The sequence below is a fragment of the Echeneis naucrates genome, chromosome 15, assembly GCF_900963305.1.
Source record: "Echeneis naucrates chromosome 15, fEcheNa1.1, whole genome shotgun sequence".
NCBI classification, from domain to species: Eukaryota; Metazoa; Chordata; class Actinopteri; order Carangiformes; family Echeneidae; genus Echeneis; species Echeneis naucrates.
In genome coordinates, this window is record NC_042525.1 from 2110897 (window position 1) to 2128301 (window position 17405).

At 44.1% G+C, this 17405-nt stretch overlaps 1 protein-coding gene across 1 annotated transcript in view; it reads right to left on the reverse strand.

Annotated features, from left to right (window-relative positions):
- Window positions 1-17405, reverse strand: part of adgra1b (adhesion G protein-coupled receptor A1b) — a 115174-nt gene that overhangs the window by 85212 nt on the left and 12557 nt on the right. Inside the window, exons 3-7 of the mRNA XM_029521815.1 lie at window positions 9859-9930; window positions 8201-8272; window positions 7961-8032; window positions 7452-7615; window positions 1311-1524 (exon numbers count right to left, since the gene is read on the reverse strand). Of these exons, the coding sequence (XP_029377675.1) occupies window positions 1311-1524; window positions 7452-7615; window positions 7961-8032; window positions 8201-8272; window positions 9859-9930 (594 nt within the window). The remainder of the gene's footprint in view (window positions 1-1310; window positions 1525-7451; window positions 7616-7960; window positions 8033-8200; window positions 8273-9858; window positions 9931-17405) is intronic.

Here is a 17405-nt window from a genome sequence, read left to right on the forward strand (position 1 = left end):
TAAGAACAAGGGAAAATTCATCATTTTCTATTTTCTATTGGGATGCTGAGCCGCAGAGGTCCTGCAGGAGATTTATGAAGCGGAGGGGGAGAGAGAGAGAGAGATGGGGAGCTGAGAGAAGTAAGAAGGGAGCAGAAGGACCCCTGTCCTCTCCAATGGGCTCAGCCATGAGTCCAGAACCTAAGTAAGTAAGTAATCCTTTGAGTCTTTGGTGTAAACTCACCTTAAACAGACCCCGTTCAGTGTCCACCTCTGTTAATAATCAGAGAGCAGGACAAAAGAACTGTAGTGACCCCCGTTGATGAATACCTCCGTGAAAATAAAGCATCATCAAGAATGCCAAGAATCATCACTTCTGCGACACAAAGACACTGACTCATCACTAAAAAACTCTTTCTTCCCAGTAATCCAATTATTCAAGGTCATGCCTTCACCACAGGGATCACCAAGAATGTCAAACAGTGAGCTGGTACATAATGAAAAGAAAAAATATTGACTGTTTGTGGCGTCGGGGGAATGGTATACCTTCCCAGAAATGGAGCAGAAAAGTAGCTGGCATTCTTGTTGCCAAATAAACCGCACAACACGAGGCATCATGGCCCTGTTGACACAAGGAAACATATTTCTGTCAGCGCTCCATCAATATTTATGTTAGAGAGGCTGAGTCAGAACAGGCAGCAGTTAAACTAATCAGCAGCAATGTGCTCCTGCATCTGAGCCCCTCTGCCTGTTGCATGACATCAAATTCATCTACTTTAACACACACACACGCCGCAGACCACCAAGAAAACAAAGACAGGAAGAGGATGGAGGCTTGTGACAACATCTTCTATCAAAACAATGTGTGAAAGGCAGCGCTGCCGGTCCACTTTATCACCACAATTATGATTCGGCATCTGTTCCTCTTAGCGTGTGATCAGCCGGCGCTCAGGGAGCGGCTGGATGGCCAACCTCCAGAGACGGGGCCGCAGATTACTCTGAGGTGTTGGCACGCCACCAAGCCAATTCTGTCCCGTCCTTTCAGATCCTTATCGATGACAATAACAATCACAAAAGGCGGCAATGACAAAAGGTAAATCGCAGCTCCAGTGAGTGATTGAGAGAGGAGAAGATGGCCGAATCCGTCTGTCTACATGTGTCTGTGAGCCCGGTCAGTGAAGGAATGTTGTGTGTTTCTCTTTGGACCTTAACGAGACTGCTTATTTGTTGGTGTTTTGACTTAAGAGTGTGTGTGTGTGTGTGTGTGTGTGTCAGCACAACGGGCCAGTCAACTGCTTATCAGCTCCCATTCATCCGTCCATCCATCCCACCTGGTGAGCAGGCAGCAGTCGTGCAGCAGGGTTTCCTCCACATAGACACCCCGGTCTTCCTGTGTGGTCACAATATGGCCGTTGTGACGCCATCGCAGCTCCACCGACGGCTCCACGTAGGAGGCGGTGCACTGCAGAGGGAGCCTGTCACCGCGAAAAACCAGCTGCCTCTGAGAGGGGATGAGCTGGAAGAGGGGCATCTCCAGAGGTCCATCTGGAAGAGGAGGAGAGGATAAAACAGGAAGGTCAGCTGGTTAACCCCCCACCACCACCACCTCCTTCCTGAGGTGGGGTCATTCTTCTAATCCTATCAACAGAAACAGAGATTTGGCCGTTCTTTACCATTCTGCGGATTGTGTTAACAGGAACGAATCAGAATCATGAGACAGTACAACACACACTCTTACCCGACGCACATCAACACATGTGCATGCCGAGAAAACGCTGTCAGCACGCACACAAGCACGCAACAAATCCATTCTGTCAAGGTCACACTCCTCCCCCGTCGTTCGCACATGTTGTTGCCACTGCTGAGCCAGATGAACAGCAGCTGATAAAAGGACAGCAGCCTTGAGTGCTCTCCTGGACTCTCCTTGACTCCTTACATGTTCACAGTAGAAGCCAGCCACAACACCAGTGATAGGATTACTTACCGAGCAGTCCTCAAGCCATTTCTTTTTTCTTTTTTCTTTAAACCAGAGACTGTGCCAATGGTGAGGATAAGATTAGAAGAACAGGAGTGTGTTTCGTCCAGTGCCAGAACGTGGGAGGGGGGTTTGATTTTTCATGAAAATCCTTTAATCCCTGATCAATACAACCTTATTGTAGATTTTCATTTTTATCCAGTAATGCTAAACCCATGGAGTTGTATCGGTGTAGGTGAGCACAGAGTGGCCAACGCACTGAAGCCCCTTCAGAGCATGTTTGCAGAGACAAGGCCGGTCTCTGCTCCAAGGAGCAGCGTAAGCAAGCTCTCTGCCTTTACTCGCACTCCAATCAACTGTGGATGTCGCTGCCGTCTGACAGGCAATTCGATACAAGACTCATAAACAATGTTATTGCTCCATGTGACGGTTTGAAAGGAAAAAACATCCACTTCGGCTGATGTGGCTAAGCGTCTACAACCCAACTTAAGATTCCCACCGAGCAGCGAGAGGCCGCATGATTGTTTATGGTAATTTAGAATCCTGCAAGCAATCGCGACCCGTCAACACACGCGGTGTTCTGACCTCAATTTTCCATACAAGCCATTTATAATCACAAGTGCACAATCAAAAGTGTCACGCTTTCAGGAGCCACATTTAAAGCCTGTCACTAATATTGGCTCTTCTGTGTTGACGTCTATGTGTAATTACCAGAGCTGACCCTGTTAGAGCGGGTAAGACTCTGATGGCGCTGAGGAACAGTGGCCGAGGCTTTGTTATCTCCTGCGGGTGACACACAGCAGAAACAGCATGGGGGCCATTGACTGTTGACGGCGATACTGTTGAAACAACGCTTTGAGCCAAGGAACAGAGTGCAGCCTGCCTGCCTTCAGCTATTGGACGGTGCCAGAGCAAAACGCAGTGATTGTGTGTGAGAACGTGAGCGCTGATTAGCAGCGTGGCTCAGTTTGTGCGCTGTCAGGAAACAGCTAACTTACTACCAGGATGAGCAGTCTATGAAGTGAGTTACTGGCTTACCACGCATCCATCCATGATCATTTTTACGGTATTCAGACAATCTTTACACCCGATCGACTGGATGTTTACTGTTCAGTCGGCTCAAAGGGAAACTCCTACCGGGACGTCTCGTGCAGGGAGGCAGACTGTTGTCATGATGATTGTGACAATGCCAATCATTCACTAACTCTCAGCATTCGAATCAGCTAAAATTAAAAAATTTACATTTTTGCCTGAAATCGTACAAAATAAACATTTAAAATTGCCAGTTGTTAAAGTTATTCATGTATTCAGTCATAAAATTACAAATCTGCAATTTCATTTTAAAATACAGGAACTTGCACACACACACACAAAAAAAAAGTGTTGTGTTGTTTTGCTGCCAGCTTTGATATTTACACGGTTTCACAGTGTGTCACTAGAAAACTGGACACCTATCCCACTGAGAGACAACAGGAGTTCTGTATGGGCAGCTGGTGTGTGTCACCAAGAAGTCGTTTGTTAGGTGGAGCCAATCAGAGCTCCTGCTGCCGCTGTATCATTTAAATGCAAATTCAATTCATAAATTTGTCAGAATATTTTTAAAACGATCAATGTGATGAACCAAATGAATGCTCCATATTTATCTGTACCTGACAGCAGTTTACAGTTCTGCTGGTAAATGTCTCCGATTAAACAATAAAGATGTTTATTGGCAAAGTTTATCAAAATGAACAATAAAAAATACGCACTGGTAAATTTTTGAATCCGCGTTTAGTCAAAGGTGTGACTTTTCAATCTTGGCTTCGATCCAAATCACAGCAGTTAATGAAACCCACAGATATTTTCATGCTCCGGTTCTCGTGTGCGTGTTTGAGTCACTTCATTATCCATTCCTGAATTAAAAGGAGGTGTGTGACTGAACTAATATTACGGACTATGTTGAGCTATATTTGATATTTTTATATCATTAAATGATTGGAGGCACACCTGGGGCTAAAAGTCTTGGCTCTGCATAAGAAATTCAATCTAATGACACGATGCCCATAAAGGGCGATTGCACGGCTGTGTCATCATGCCATAAATACTGCTATAGAAGGCAGAGGTTTGTCCTGCGGCCTTTAATAAGCCATGCGAGCTGCACACTCATCCCAGCGGCGGTGGTTAAAGAAGCAGAGGGCTGTGGCTAAATGAGAAAAACAGACGCGTGCCCCAACCTCGGCACAGGAAGCACCTGATCCTGGCAGGAAGCTGCGTGCACCCCTCCATTGCCCCTCATTTGCAGGCAGTACCTGACCTGTATCAGCGGAGAGAAAGGCTCATTGCAGGAATGTGCGGTGCAGACATCTGCTACCCATCACTCCAGAGCCGCTGGAGTAAGAAACAGATGCATCTTCTGTAGCAGATCTTCATAAACGCCAAGAGGGGGAAAAAATCTCAATGAAGAAATATGAACTTTTCCAGTGGTATGGGATACTTTCATCCCATCTCATCATTTTTCTTCATAACAAGACGCTAGCAGAAGGTTCTGAGCACCATCCCATCCACTCGGCCTCAGCTGGTCCCAGCCAGTGTACAAAACGAAACCATATGAGAATAACATTTAAAAATACGGCTGTCAGGGAATCACACTGCATCCAGCTGAAAAGTGCTTGTTGTCCAGTGACTGAATAAGGTATTGTAAGATCGGGTTGTGTTGTGTAAAGGCAGATGGCTCTAAGTGTTTCAAGAGCAGGAGGCCCAGGACATTATATCATTATAATCCCATAATGGATGCTTTAAGGCCTGAAAGGAGCGCTCCTCGTCCCGCCGCTGCTCTGCGTCCGCGCACTGCGCACAATTACCCTGTAATTGTTTCAGATTGTTCTGTGTAAATGAAAAACACATACAATTAGGATTACATAGAATAAGTCCAGAAGGTCTGCGGCGCAGACGTCTCAGGGCGACGCCGTCTGTGTCATCAAACATGCAAATTGCAGGAGTGAGAGCGTGTGTGCACGCCGGGAATCGTTTCTCCTCATCGGCTTTAAGGTCACACGCACGGGCGTGCTCCACCCACTCACCAATGATTTTCTCATTCCACAGCAATATCCCCTACGTCAACCAGATGTAAGGAGAAGGGGAGGATGATTCTATCACATATGAGATACAATTCCCCTGTGGACCAGAGCACTGAGCATTGGAGATAGAGCCATGGAGGGGAGACGGGTGGGGGTGGGGGTGGGGGGGGGGGGGGGGGGAGATTGCCTGTCTGGAGCCACTCATTCAGAAAAAAAAAGAAAAGAAAAAGAAAGTAAAGACATTTGGATTTCCATTTTCCGCAGCTAAAAGCTTTTAGTGTGTAAAAAGGCCATAATTCTGATCAACACCACTGCAAAAAAAAAAAAAAATAAAGTATCTCTTTTAGAAATCCTTTCGTCCTTTAGACTCCTAATTAATCTTGATGATTTAAAACAACAAATCGTTTTGTAGTGTATGTAAAGGTGTGATGGAGAAAGCAAAGGAACGGATTTCTTCTACAAACAATCTGAACCTTTTCATCAAAATTAAACGAGCACAAGTTTTAGTCTTCCACGCAATCATCCCTCTTTTGTTTCCTGCTACTCTGCTGTAGGTCGGGGCACACACTGTGGAGCTTTTAAATGAGGGACCCCCCACTTTTCAAAACTGTAATTATCACAAAGTCCCCACTGAGCAAACCTGATCTTCTCCAACCAACCGCTTCCTTTGCGGCGGGTCACTGAGCCCCCACCAGCTCGGCCGTTGCACGCTTTTACTGACAGCAGATTTCTAGCTCTCGGTTTCAAACCAGCAACCCGTGTCGCATGATTTGTGGTTTTTCAGGAACCTGCTGCTACTCACACAGGTGGTGCATAAAGTGAAATGATCACACAACACTGCATGATGAGATGCTGCCTGCAGGTTTCTTCCTGGCAATTCTGCACTAAATCATCAGTTTATTATTAGGCTTCACAGCAGGAGGGAGATAACCGTGGAGAGGGAGGCCGATTATCACTATAGATCTACTTAATCACCTTCTCAGTCTGCTAACCACTTGAAAATGTGATATTAGTGACATTATAGTGTTTCTTGCTAATGATAACTCTGAGGAGGCTTTCTCAAAGTGTAAAGACATTCCTTATCTCAGATTTCAGAGCTTAGCAAAATGAGCTTTAAGGTCTGAACTATTTGTTTCATTCCTTTAAAATCTTAAAACTTCTTGGCTATAAGTTTGACATTTCCTCATTTTGTAGAAATCTGATGATGCAATGATCTTTACAAACATAATCTGCCATACAGCCAGTTTTGTTTAAATATTTAAATTCCTGCTGCTTTCCCCTCCCATAGTTGTTCCCAGCCTGCCTGTCTGTGTTTGTGTGTATGATTTCGGGTGTGGCCTTCCAGACTCCAGCTCTTGAATATACTGTTAATCAGATTGTCTGTTAACTCGAATGATGCCAAACTATGGGGAAAAAAAAAAATAAAAAAAAATAAATAAATCACATTTGTTTGTCTTTGCTAAACGTTCACCTTCATCTGCACACCAGAAAACCAGCCGACCAGCCCAGCGTTTGACCTCCAGCGCAGGCCAGTCCACTCACTCTCATTCCTAATCTGTACAACAGGCTGCCTTCACACAACGCCCCGCAGCATTTACAATTCATTACAGTATTTTATTTTCCCTTCAAAACAGAAAACCGATAATCTGCAAATCAGACAAATCCAAATACCTCTGCGGCCTCTTGTGAATGATAAAAGGAAACGAACTGCTCTGATGTCTTAGATCTTGCAATTGTTTTTGTTGATTATTATAAATTCTGTGAGAATATTTTGCTCAAGGAAAATAACTTTTCAAACACGTACTTTCTGATGAAGTCTGTAAGAGTCAAATTTCAGAACTCCTAGCTCTGACTGTGGCCTCGTTCTCAAGGACTAATCTGCACCTGGGACGCAGAAGGAATCAATTAATAAACTAATTAACGAAAGCGCTAATTCTGTGGAAAAATATTTGTGGACCGTCGGTCGGATCATTAGTAATGCTACAAATTCTGTCTGATGCAGGAAAACAGCGAGCATGTATATTATTAAATATTCTGGTAAAATCTTTTAAAGATTTTAACAGAGTTGTTTCTCATTACACTCGTTCATCAAGTGCAAACAAACATTCACAAACCAGAAGACGCCTTCATCTACACAATAAAATCTCTTATTTCTACAAAAGCTACATGCAGGTTTTCTCTGCTGGCAAACGTGATTCCCAGCCAGGAGCAGCTGATGGTGACCGTCACTTGAAAAGAGCTTCGGCCGTTGTTGTGTTTGCAGGACAGGCGGCACTCTGAACAACGCAACGTCCTCAAGGAAGGTTTATTGAGTCGTAAACTGAAAAAAGACCGACTGGGGGCTTGCAGGTTAGTCTGGCCACTTCGCAGTAAGAGTTGGAAAGGAATTCAGTTTGACGCTGAACTTGTGTCGTTAACGACAACGTTGTCGTCAGTCTCACCGCATCTAAGTTGCTGCTCGCGCAGGTTGCGAAACTCCAGGCCGTGGAGGTGGGTGGGGAAGACGCACACGGTGTCGTTGCCGATCCTCACCGAGTTGCTCCGAGCCCAGAGGAGCAGCCACTTCAGCTGACAGTCGCAGAACAAAGTCTCCGTGTGGAAGTGCCTGATGGGAAACGCCAGCAGATGGTTAGAAAAGCGGGACTGTGGATTTCTGTAATTCAGCAGGTACTATGACGTGTCGTGACAGGAAAACAACGGTGGAACGATGGCTTCATTCCATTTTGTTCTCAGGCTTCCTGGCTCGCCTCCGTGGAACAGAGCCATCGTTAATGTCATTAGTTAGAGTGCTTCTCCTGCAGTAATAAGAGATCAGCAGTGAAAACAACCGGTAACTTTTTGCCCTTTCCACTGCAACACAACAAAAACGGCTGAGGTTTAATTTCACTTTTTCAAACTACAGCCCGATTAGTTTTTATTCATGAATGCACTGGCTGGGTGTTTGTCTTACAGCACTCTGAGAGCCAACAGGTGTGTAAAAAGCCCGATGGTCAGCGTGGAAAAGATGTTCCCCGAGAGGTTCCTGTTTGTGGCAAAAAAAAAAAAAAAACCATCAGCAAACAAGCACACAGAGACATTCATTCAGAAACAGACCACAAAATGATTTTGTTATTCATTACTGATGCCATATTCTCTATACCGTGCAAATTGAGCATAAAGCGGCGTGTTTTCAGTTTAAGGATTTACTCACAATTTTGAGAGGTTGCCCAGATCGAGAAACATTTCAGGCGAGAGACAGCCAATCCTGTTGTTGGAAAGGTCTCTGCAAGGACAAGAAAAGGTAAAGCAGTTAATAATAATAATAATAATAATAATATCCGTTTTCATGCACCTTGCCTTATTATAACAGAACTGAACCAGCTTTCAAAACTGTTATCTTCATTCATCTATCCAACATCCTGGATTCATCCAAGCTGTTCTGACCTTTTGTAACCTCTTACCCCTCACATGACCAACACACACACACACACACAGCATGCTTCCATATGCAAGTAGCAGAGTGCTGTCGCGTCCGTGGCTCCATGCCCTCACGCTCTGTAATTAAAGAGCTGCTTTGCTGGAGCAGCTGTGGGAAAATAAGCAGAGCACTCGAGTAATGACCAGTTGGGGAGCACTTAAATTAGCACTCTGCTGCTTTCTGAGCCTGGTGCACACGCGCCCTGAATCAGCCTGGATAGCTCACTGCTTGCATCTCTGCCAGGCCAGATCCCACTAACTATCAGACTGCAATCATGTCACTCACTCTGCAGCCTATATGTAGAAAGTTAGGATCGTTAAAAAAAAAGAAATAAAGTTTATGATAAACAACCTCCTTGCTCCGTCTTCGTGCATGTTTACATTCCAAATATGTTGAAACAAATATTCAACCTTTGAAAGAAGTCGCACTTATTTTTACACATGAAAACTTTTTTGCCGCTACAGCTCGGTTTTATCACCAAAATTAAAAATAAATAAGAGTTAGTCATGTTTTCTCACGTTGTGTTAGTTCGCAGACTTCCCACCCACGTTACTCTTAAACGACATTTAGCTCAGTCAGGAATGGTGATCCGCCACCGTTTGGGGGAATCTTAGAAGTCGCGTGCATCAGTGGACAGGTTGGCATTACTTTTCCAGTTGGATGCCAATAAACCGGCTCAAGAAGATGACATAATTAAAAGCATTCCAACCTCAAACGGTTTCATTAACTCGAGGAACGTAACAGTCTGTTTCATCTGCCGCTGCTTTGCTTCTGTTCAGTGGGGAGGGAGCCTCTCTGGTCATTTAAGTCACATGCCTCATTACCCTGCATCGTGATTTACCTGCCAAATCTGTTTCCACAGCATTTTGTTAAATCTGACATTTACTGATACTCCAACTTTCTAACATTTACATTTTCTTTCCAGTCTTTGATATTTTTTTTAAAGCTTAAAATGTGCTTCTATATTCTCAGCAGAAGGTCAGTAGTTCTAATCCCCAAACACTGAGTACGGATAGCAAATGACAAATGCGCCCCCCCCCCCCCCCCCCCCTTCTTTAACCCCTGCAGCTGATGTGCCCTCTGGCAAAACATGAAACCTTCCCGAATCACAGCAGGCAGCTCCCATGTGTGAAAGTGTCTGTCTGCATTAAAATGAAGGAAATCGCTGCTTGAAATAAAAAAAGGGCCTCAGTTAGTTTCTGTCTGTCTGTCTAAGTCATAAAAGTTCATAGAAGCCTGAAACTGCCGTTTCAGCACATTTGCTCATGTTAAACATTTCAGTGCTCTCTTCGCTCCGCAGCTTCAGACGGTCCTTTTCCTCGTCTCTGAGACCGGAGGACTTGTCCCCGTGTCCCCCGGAGAAAGCTATTACAAGGCTTCGTCATACTTACAGTTTCCTCAGAGCCAGCAGACCACGGAAGGCCCAGGGCTCCACTCTGCTTATCAAATTATTCCTCAGGTCCCTGGAGAAGACAGACAGAGAAAGGAAGAGTAAGTGACAGTCCCGTCAGTAATTATCCATCTACAGTATCTACATGTCAGGATCAATATCCGTCCGTCTGTCCGTCTGTCTGCCTGTCCTCTGCTTGTTGACAGTATCCTCGTTCCAAACGTCCATGAGGATGTTTACATTGCTCACAGAGCGCCGTCTGTAGAATAATGGTTTGTTATCAGCTGGGAATAAGAGGAAGGATTCAGTGTTTCAAGCTGCAACAAAGAAGGAAATTCGAGTCTTGAACAAGAGCAGCTTCGAAAGCTTCAAAATCACAGAAACGCAAACAAAAGTCCAAGTACTACTTCTGCTATTTGTTTTTAATTAGAATTAAAATCCTAATCCTGGCCGGGGCCATTGGTTAGCGAGTAGGCTTGCACCTGTTAGCTGGACAACACTCAACGACAATTTCCTGCACACATGAGGCTCAGATCACATGCAGACAAGAGGCATGTAGTGGTTTTTTTTTTAGCCAGGCGCTCCTTGTCCGCCCCGCTGCCTAGACCCCAAAACCTCTGACGCTCCTAAAAATGGATCTCAGAAAAAAATCTCCTCTCTGGGTTTCTCTGCGGGCCAAAGAAAACTTCCTGAAATTGTGTCCCTGGTTTCCTCTAACTCTGCACTGTTTCCAGTATGATGAGAATGAGAAGGTTTCGTGTTTTTTTTTTTCCCCTCAACGTGAGCAACAATGTGACTCAATTCGGCCCCAAAACTTTTTCTAACAGTCACACTGGCCAAATGAGGGCCGGCCAAAGGAAACCAAACAAGATTAATATAATTATCAGCCCCATATTGTCCCAAAGTGAAAATAAAAATAACGGACAAAGTCTCTTTATTCGACTTGTGGGACAGTTTGCTCTCATTCACTTAACAAAGCAGAAGCTAAATAACTGACCGCACTCCATTCAGAACAGGATGAAAGATTTACAGGAGCCATTCAGTAAAAGCAGCTTCCTTCCACAGACCGGAGGAAGTCGAGGCAGTACACACAGACTGTGCAAAAGGCCTCAGCTGTGGTTGTGTTACAGTAGCTGATGATGTAAAGCATTAGTTACACATCCAGAAGACAAGCCATCATTAGCAGCAGACAAATGACTCCCATCTCAGGTTAATGATGTGTGTCTTGTATTAAATTGTTTGGTAGAGAGTTAAAAACACTCTTTGACTGCACCATTAGGACTCTCCAACACGTAACCAGGTCACAGGCAGATTTAAAACGTATAAATGTGGAACTGATGTGCGGCGTATTGATTGAATTTAAGAAGCAATCAAAAGCCTTTATTATTCTGCTACGTGTGCTCAGTTTGACCTCATCATCTGAACACGCAGCTGAACAAACTTCCTATTTCTTCTGACTTCTCACAATCCCATTTACTAATGAGACTTTTTTTTTTTTTGGCAGACGTCCTCTGGGATTTGTCGTTCCTATGAGGAGCTGTTGTACACCTTAGGAGGAGAAGGGAGAAGTGAAGCTGGCTCTCTGACAGACTGACTAACCTCCTGGTCCAGCCGGGCGAGCCGGCGGCGAGCTCTCATCTCCGCTCTTTCATTGAAACTTGTCTTTGATCATGTACAAAATGCTAAAAAAAGAGCGGGAGGAGTGTGGACGTCAAAAGGTCGTCCGCTGCACCAGCAGCGCCTCCTTTCATACTGAAACCGTCTTGCAGCTCACCACCTTGGCTCTGCCTGAATTTGCTGAATTTTCAAAACTTTCAACTGGCTGCATTAACAAGGGTCAGAGGTCACCGCTCAGGGAGCTGCTGCACATTAGCAGTATCCAGGACTGCTGAATCCAGCAGCAGCAGCAGCAACCTTAGAGGACACTACAACCACAATATTCACCAGGAGAATAACGTTATGCTGTTACCCTGCTGTTCTCACTCCACTGAAGTGTCAAGCTGCAGCCTTGTTTGTTTCACTGGCTCCCTGGATGAGGGGATTTTTTTAAAAAGGCATATGACATCCTTGGCAATGCAACAGCTTTTTATCGTCGTCAGACTTGGGCCAACAAGTATCTAGAAATAAATGATTGTGTTAAACTGCCGGGGCTCCAGACGAGTGGGGTCTGTTACAAATACAACAGGACGAGTGCCAAAAGGTCTCAACAATCAGAGGAAACTATTTGAAAGTGAATTTAGTGTCCTTCTCTGTGACTAACTGTCTGGCATGATCTGCAATATCCTCTGATAATGAGCACGACAACATCCACCCTTCAAACAGGCTAAAACAAACTGAGCATTATTTACAGAGCACACAACATGAAATTTGTATAATTGTCGCAATTTTCTTCTGGTGTTTGACGCCTTTGCCAAAATGAAGCTGGGGACTATCTTTGACTGGAGTCACACAAGATGTGATGCAACATGTTGACATGTCAGCTGAAATGTACTTTGGTTATTGCCACATCATTACACGAGCGCTGATGAGTCGGTCCACACCGATATTCAAACGCGGCCTTCTTCGTGATCTCAACCACACGCCTTTAAAGTCCGTCATCTTATATCTTAACTTGGAAGTTGAAGACCTAAAAGCCATCTCTGCGCTGGACAGTAGGCGTCTCAGGGACTCTCAGGGACTGCATTATATCACGACCACACACAGCTGTCTTCGTGGGGTCGTTGGCATAAAGCATTCACTCTCCCTTCACCCTGACCTGAAACATCTAACTGCCAAACCTCAACACTTATCCTAAGCTAACCTCTACACCGATGGCCATGAACCCAATTGATCTCCCTCTCTTCAATCTCCCGGACCTTCTGTACGCACGCACCAACAAATGTGTTGATACTTGTATGTACTGTAGCATCATTCAGCGTTCCTCTTCTTGAGATTCTCATCTCTTCTGTCATTACAGTCTACGTCCTCCTGTCAGTCACTGTCACACTCAGTCACAGGTCAGCTCATTTATTCTCCCAACTGCTCATCCTCTTCAGGGTCGCGGCAAACAATAAGTCAGAGCACACCTGAATGCATCACCAGACAAACAACGCTGCAAAGCAACGCACCACAGCAGTTTTGAGCTTTCAGTGTACCTAAGCTGACGTCAGGCGTCCATGCTCATATTTTATTTACACTATTTAATGCTCATCCAGTAATAAGCTCAAAACTGTATGTAAAATAAAGTTTAAAATATTCGCATTGTCGTGCAGCTCTTATGTTGTGTTTAGTTTAGCAACCCAACAGCAGGCTTATGTCCACGTTAATGCCCCACTCAGCGCTCAGCTGGCTCAGGTTCCCCTCTCTGATTGTTTCGTCGTCTTTTCACACGCTGTTCTTAATAAAGCTCCACACTTCCTGTGCGTGCACTTGCTATGTTCCACAGCAGACGGCCCTCCAGAGAGAAAACACGCCACCTGAGGCTTTTAATGTAAAACAGATGAACGTACGGTAGCAGCATACAGAAACAACATGATAACAGCCAAGCAGAGCAAAGAGACGAGAAAGGCTCTTTGCTTCAGTATATTAAATATACAAAGAAGAAGACAGAAAGTGTCTTTGGTTCAGTATATTACATATACGTACGGAGCTGGAGAAAACAGTCACTCTGATAAAATGTTGAGATAAACAAAGGGCGCCGGCCACAATTTGAGAATGTATATTACACACGCATTCAAACAAATGGAAACTACCTTTAGGGAGACTTGCCCCACATATCCGCTGTAGATACAGCTGGAGCAGCTCAAATGAGATGAATGTTTAAACAATAACCATTTTCTACTCCCCCAGCCCTGCATGTTTGAAGAGCAGGAGCAGCCCTCAGTGTAAACTCCACCGTTTGTAGCTAATGTTTGAAAAGCTACTGAAGTGCGTCCCAATTAATTTAAACTGCACTGTATATGTTAGCCTGCTCGATTTCCCCCCAGCCACATGACCTCCAGGATATGAGCCTGTTCATGAGGTGACACTAATGGGCAGATCCCTCCCTGAATCTGGGTGATTATTACCACATCGCAGCTTCACTGATATGGAGGTGTGAGCGCGCACACACACACACACACACAAGCGTCCAGACCACACACGTCTTTAAGACAGCGTCTCAACACAGCGTTTCTTTTCTTTGATAGCAAACAGCATTTAATCACAGACGATCTCAGTAAATGGATCTCAATGCTGGTATAATTATCAAAATATCACCCGATTCACAAAAAGGTCAAACTCTACATCAAGTACATAAGCAAATAAAAGCGAAGCTGGCTGTTGTCACTTGGGCACTCGTCCAAATGGAAAGCGATGCAGCGTGATGGATTTCGCTGTAGGCGCACTTACTAAAATGAGACGACGACATGCATTCATTAGTATGAAACTTGCTTGTCGTGGACACGTCGCTGTCTGAAACAGAGCGTCTGTACACAAAGGCACCTTGTTTTCAGACAACAAGAAGACTCCCAATTATTAAGTCAGTGAACAAACATCAATGATTCCCACGTTGCCATCTTTCGTTTAATAGCTCGACAACTTTTAACCAAAGAATTCGCACATAAATACTCAAGTTTCATTTTCAGGCCTTTGTCATCGTGGTAACAATAAAAAGACCAATAGGAGGATCATACCATCTTGAATAAATCTAACGTAGAGAAGCACCAAACCTGACTCTAATGCAGGTTGTGTTTATTAAAACCATTTATTTGCTCGTTAAATATTCACATGATCTGAATTAAAACAAACACTCACCAAGACAGACAACTACACACTGGGTTGTAAATAAATGTGTGCTGACAGGCTTTGTGACAGCCTTGTAGCTGCCAGTGCCAGAACACCAACCAGCAATAGACCACCTTCTACACGAGCTTGGATTATGGAAATATTACGCACAGGACCTGTGGGGCATAAATTAATTATTAAGCCTTCTTGGCAAGACCCGCAGCACAATCAAACAGTCAACACTCATCACTGTAACGCACAGAAAATATGTAGCATAAATACTGATCTTATTATTTATCTTTACAGTATATTTAAAAATCACACAAGTTCTGTAAATAAAGGGATGACAATCTCTGCCGCTGCAGCGTGTTTCCCGTACAGTGAAATTTGTTCCTAGTGGGCGGATGAGCGGCGCTTCGGGGATATTTGCAGTAATTTCACATCTGCCTTAGAGGAGCGAAACACCAGCCACATATGTGAAGACGCCTTCGTTTCAGCCCACACTGGAAATGACATGCACAGGGAATAAACACTGGGAGGATTTACTTTGTTAATATGCACAATCTTCTATTTAGGAGCTGCTACTATTCTCATCGGTGTGAGATATTTCTATCAGAACAAAGCAAAAGGTCAAGGAGAGTGTGAGACGCATTCTTCTTAGAGATGCTTTTGATCCGAGCCCTACTGCTGTTTTTTAAATAGCATAACACAACCAAAAAAGAAACAACTCCCAATCCTCTTGAGCAGCATTTAAATTATAAAGCAGTTTACAGCGAGCCATTTTTAATTGTAGGAGACGATCTGTGACTAAAAGCCCAGAAAAACGAAGCAGAGGCGGGACAGATGAGTCTGTGTCCTCCGTCTCTCCAAACTTGGTCAGCAAATTGGTCGCACCCATGGCGCTCACATGTTTTGCCTCAACGGTGACCGAGCAATGGCTCCTTGTAAAATAACAATAAAAGCATTCATATTTCAAGGATTGGCTTGGATCCATTTAAGGCTGCCTTGTACTTCATGTCCTCTCTTAGGTAAACAGAATTAAAAAACAGCCATGTTTCTTATGTGATAAATGCACACGGCCAGTGAACGGCTAAACTACTGCAAGCAAGTAAAAGGGGAATTAGACCAGAAAAATAAATGGAAATATGCACAAACCCTGAAACAATAGTTAGTACTGGGGGCTTAATCAAATTAATTAATTGCACAATTTTAACATGATTGTGAATGCTGTTTGCTAAGAATGCAAAATTAAATGGTTCATAATTTCATCCTTTTATGTTTAATATTGTTTGTAATGAGGTAACTGAGCATGTGATTTCTTTATATATATATTTTTTCCACCCTGACATCATGGCACAAGAGTCTTGACAGCAGTGACACGCTGATATGTATTTATAATCTTGGACTGTGCGACCTGCTTTAATGAAGTGACTTATTGACTTAGATAGATCAATAATATTGCGATTTTTTTTTCCTGATGTTATTGCTGCTGACCTCTGACCTTTCGATCAACTGAGCATAACCCCTTTGGGGATGGTGGGGGGGTGACTTGGTTTATGGTCATGAGCGAGTGTCAAGCTTTTCCTGTCTGATCTCTGATCTCTGAGTCTGGACTTCACTCTGTCATCCGTTCTTATACGGAGCCAGACAGACGACCTCTGTCCTTCAGGGGACCAACACGCCGACATCAATCACCTCCCACGGAGACACGCTCGCAAGGGAAGACTGAATAAACGTCACCTCATTGTTGGGAACAACAGGAGCTGTGAAAACTTTAAAGTACGCCTCCTCACACTTCCTGTCACCGGCCTTTCAGAATGAGAAATTGCAGAAGCCATTCTAACTTCTGATAGTTTCTCTTTCCCCCCCAAAGCCGAGGTCCAGGCGGCCCTTCAGCCTGCCTCCACATTCCTCGGGCTAAATAATGTCTGGTCCTACTTCTTTCAAAAAAAAATAAATAAAAAAATAAATAAATAAATAAAAACACTTACACAGACTAACAATAAAAGCACCGGCACATCCACCCCAGTGACTATAAAAATAACCACTACTGTACAGATATTTGGACTCTAAAGCCACAGTTTGCCTGAAGCCTGCTTATTTCAGGAGCTGGGAGTATATTTTACAGTCTGAAAATAGTCGTACCTCACGGTCACATCAATAGATAATTTTTAGTTCAGCATTTCAGTTGGATTGTGTAACAAAATCAATTTGTTTCATTTAATCTTCATTTTTTTATTTATTTTTTTGAAATGCTAGGTGTGAAAAATGTGTAGGCTTGCGTGACTGCAGCACTTCTTCTGACGCCACTCGTTCTACACAGTGTAGGTCGTGAATATCTCCTCTGCAGCGATAGTAAAAATAATCCAATATTGGATTGACATGTTTTTAAATCGAGCGAATATATCTCATAAAATTGTTATCATGCCACAGCATCTGATTTGACGCGGTACAATCAGCAAGAGAGCCGGCCCCATCTATTTCCCACAGATTCTTCACACACAGTTTCTGCGGTGGGAACCCATGATGAAGCCATCCTGATCGGAGAACAGTGATGGGCTTTGTTCTGGCCTTTCCTCCCGTGGGACCAAGTCTGGCTGAGGGTAAACGGCTTGTGTCCATATGGGGGATACAGGCCATTATCCACCGTACGGGGAGCCTCCGTTAAAAAGGGCCCAATCCAGGCCATAGAGGCAAAGCACGTTGAAAATGTTTTCCTTGGAGGATTGATAAAGTTCCTGATTAGATGTTGCACAGGGCATGAACACAATAATGATGATGATGATGATGATGATGATGATACGT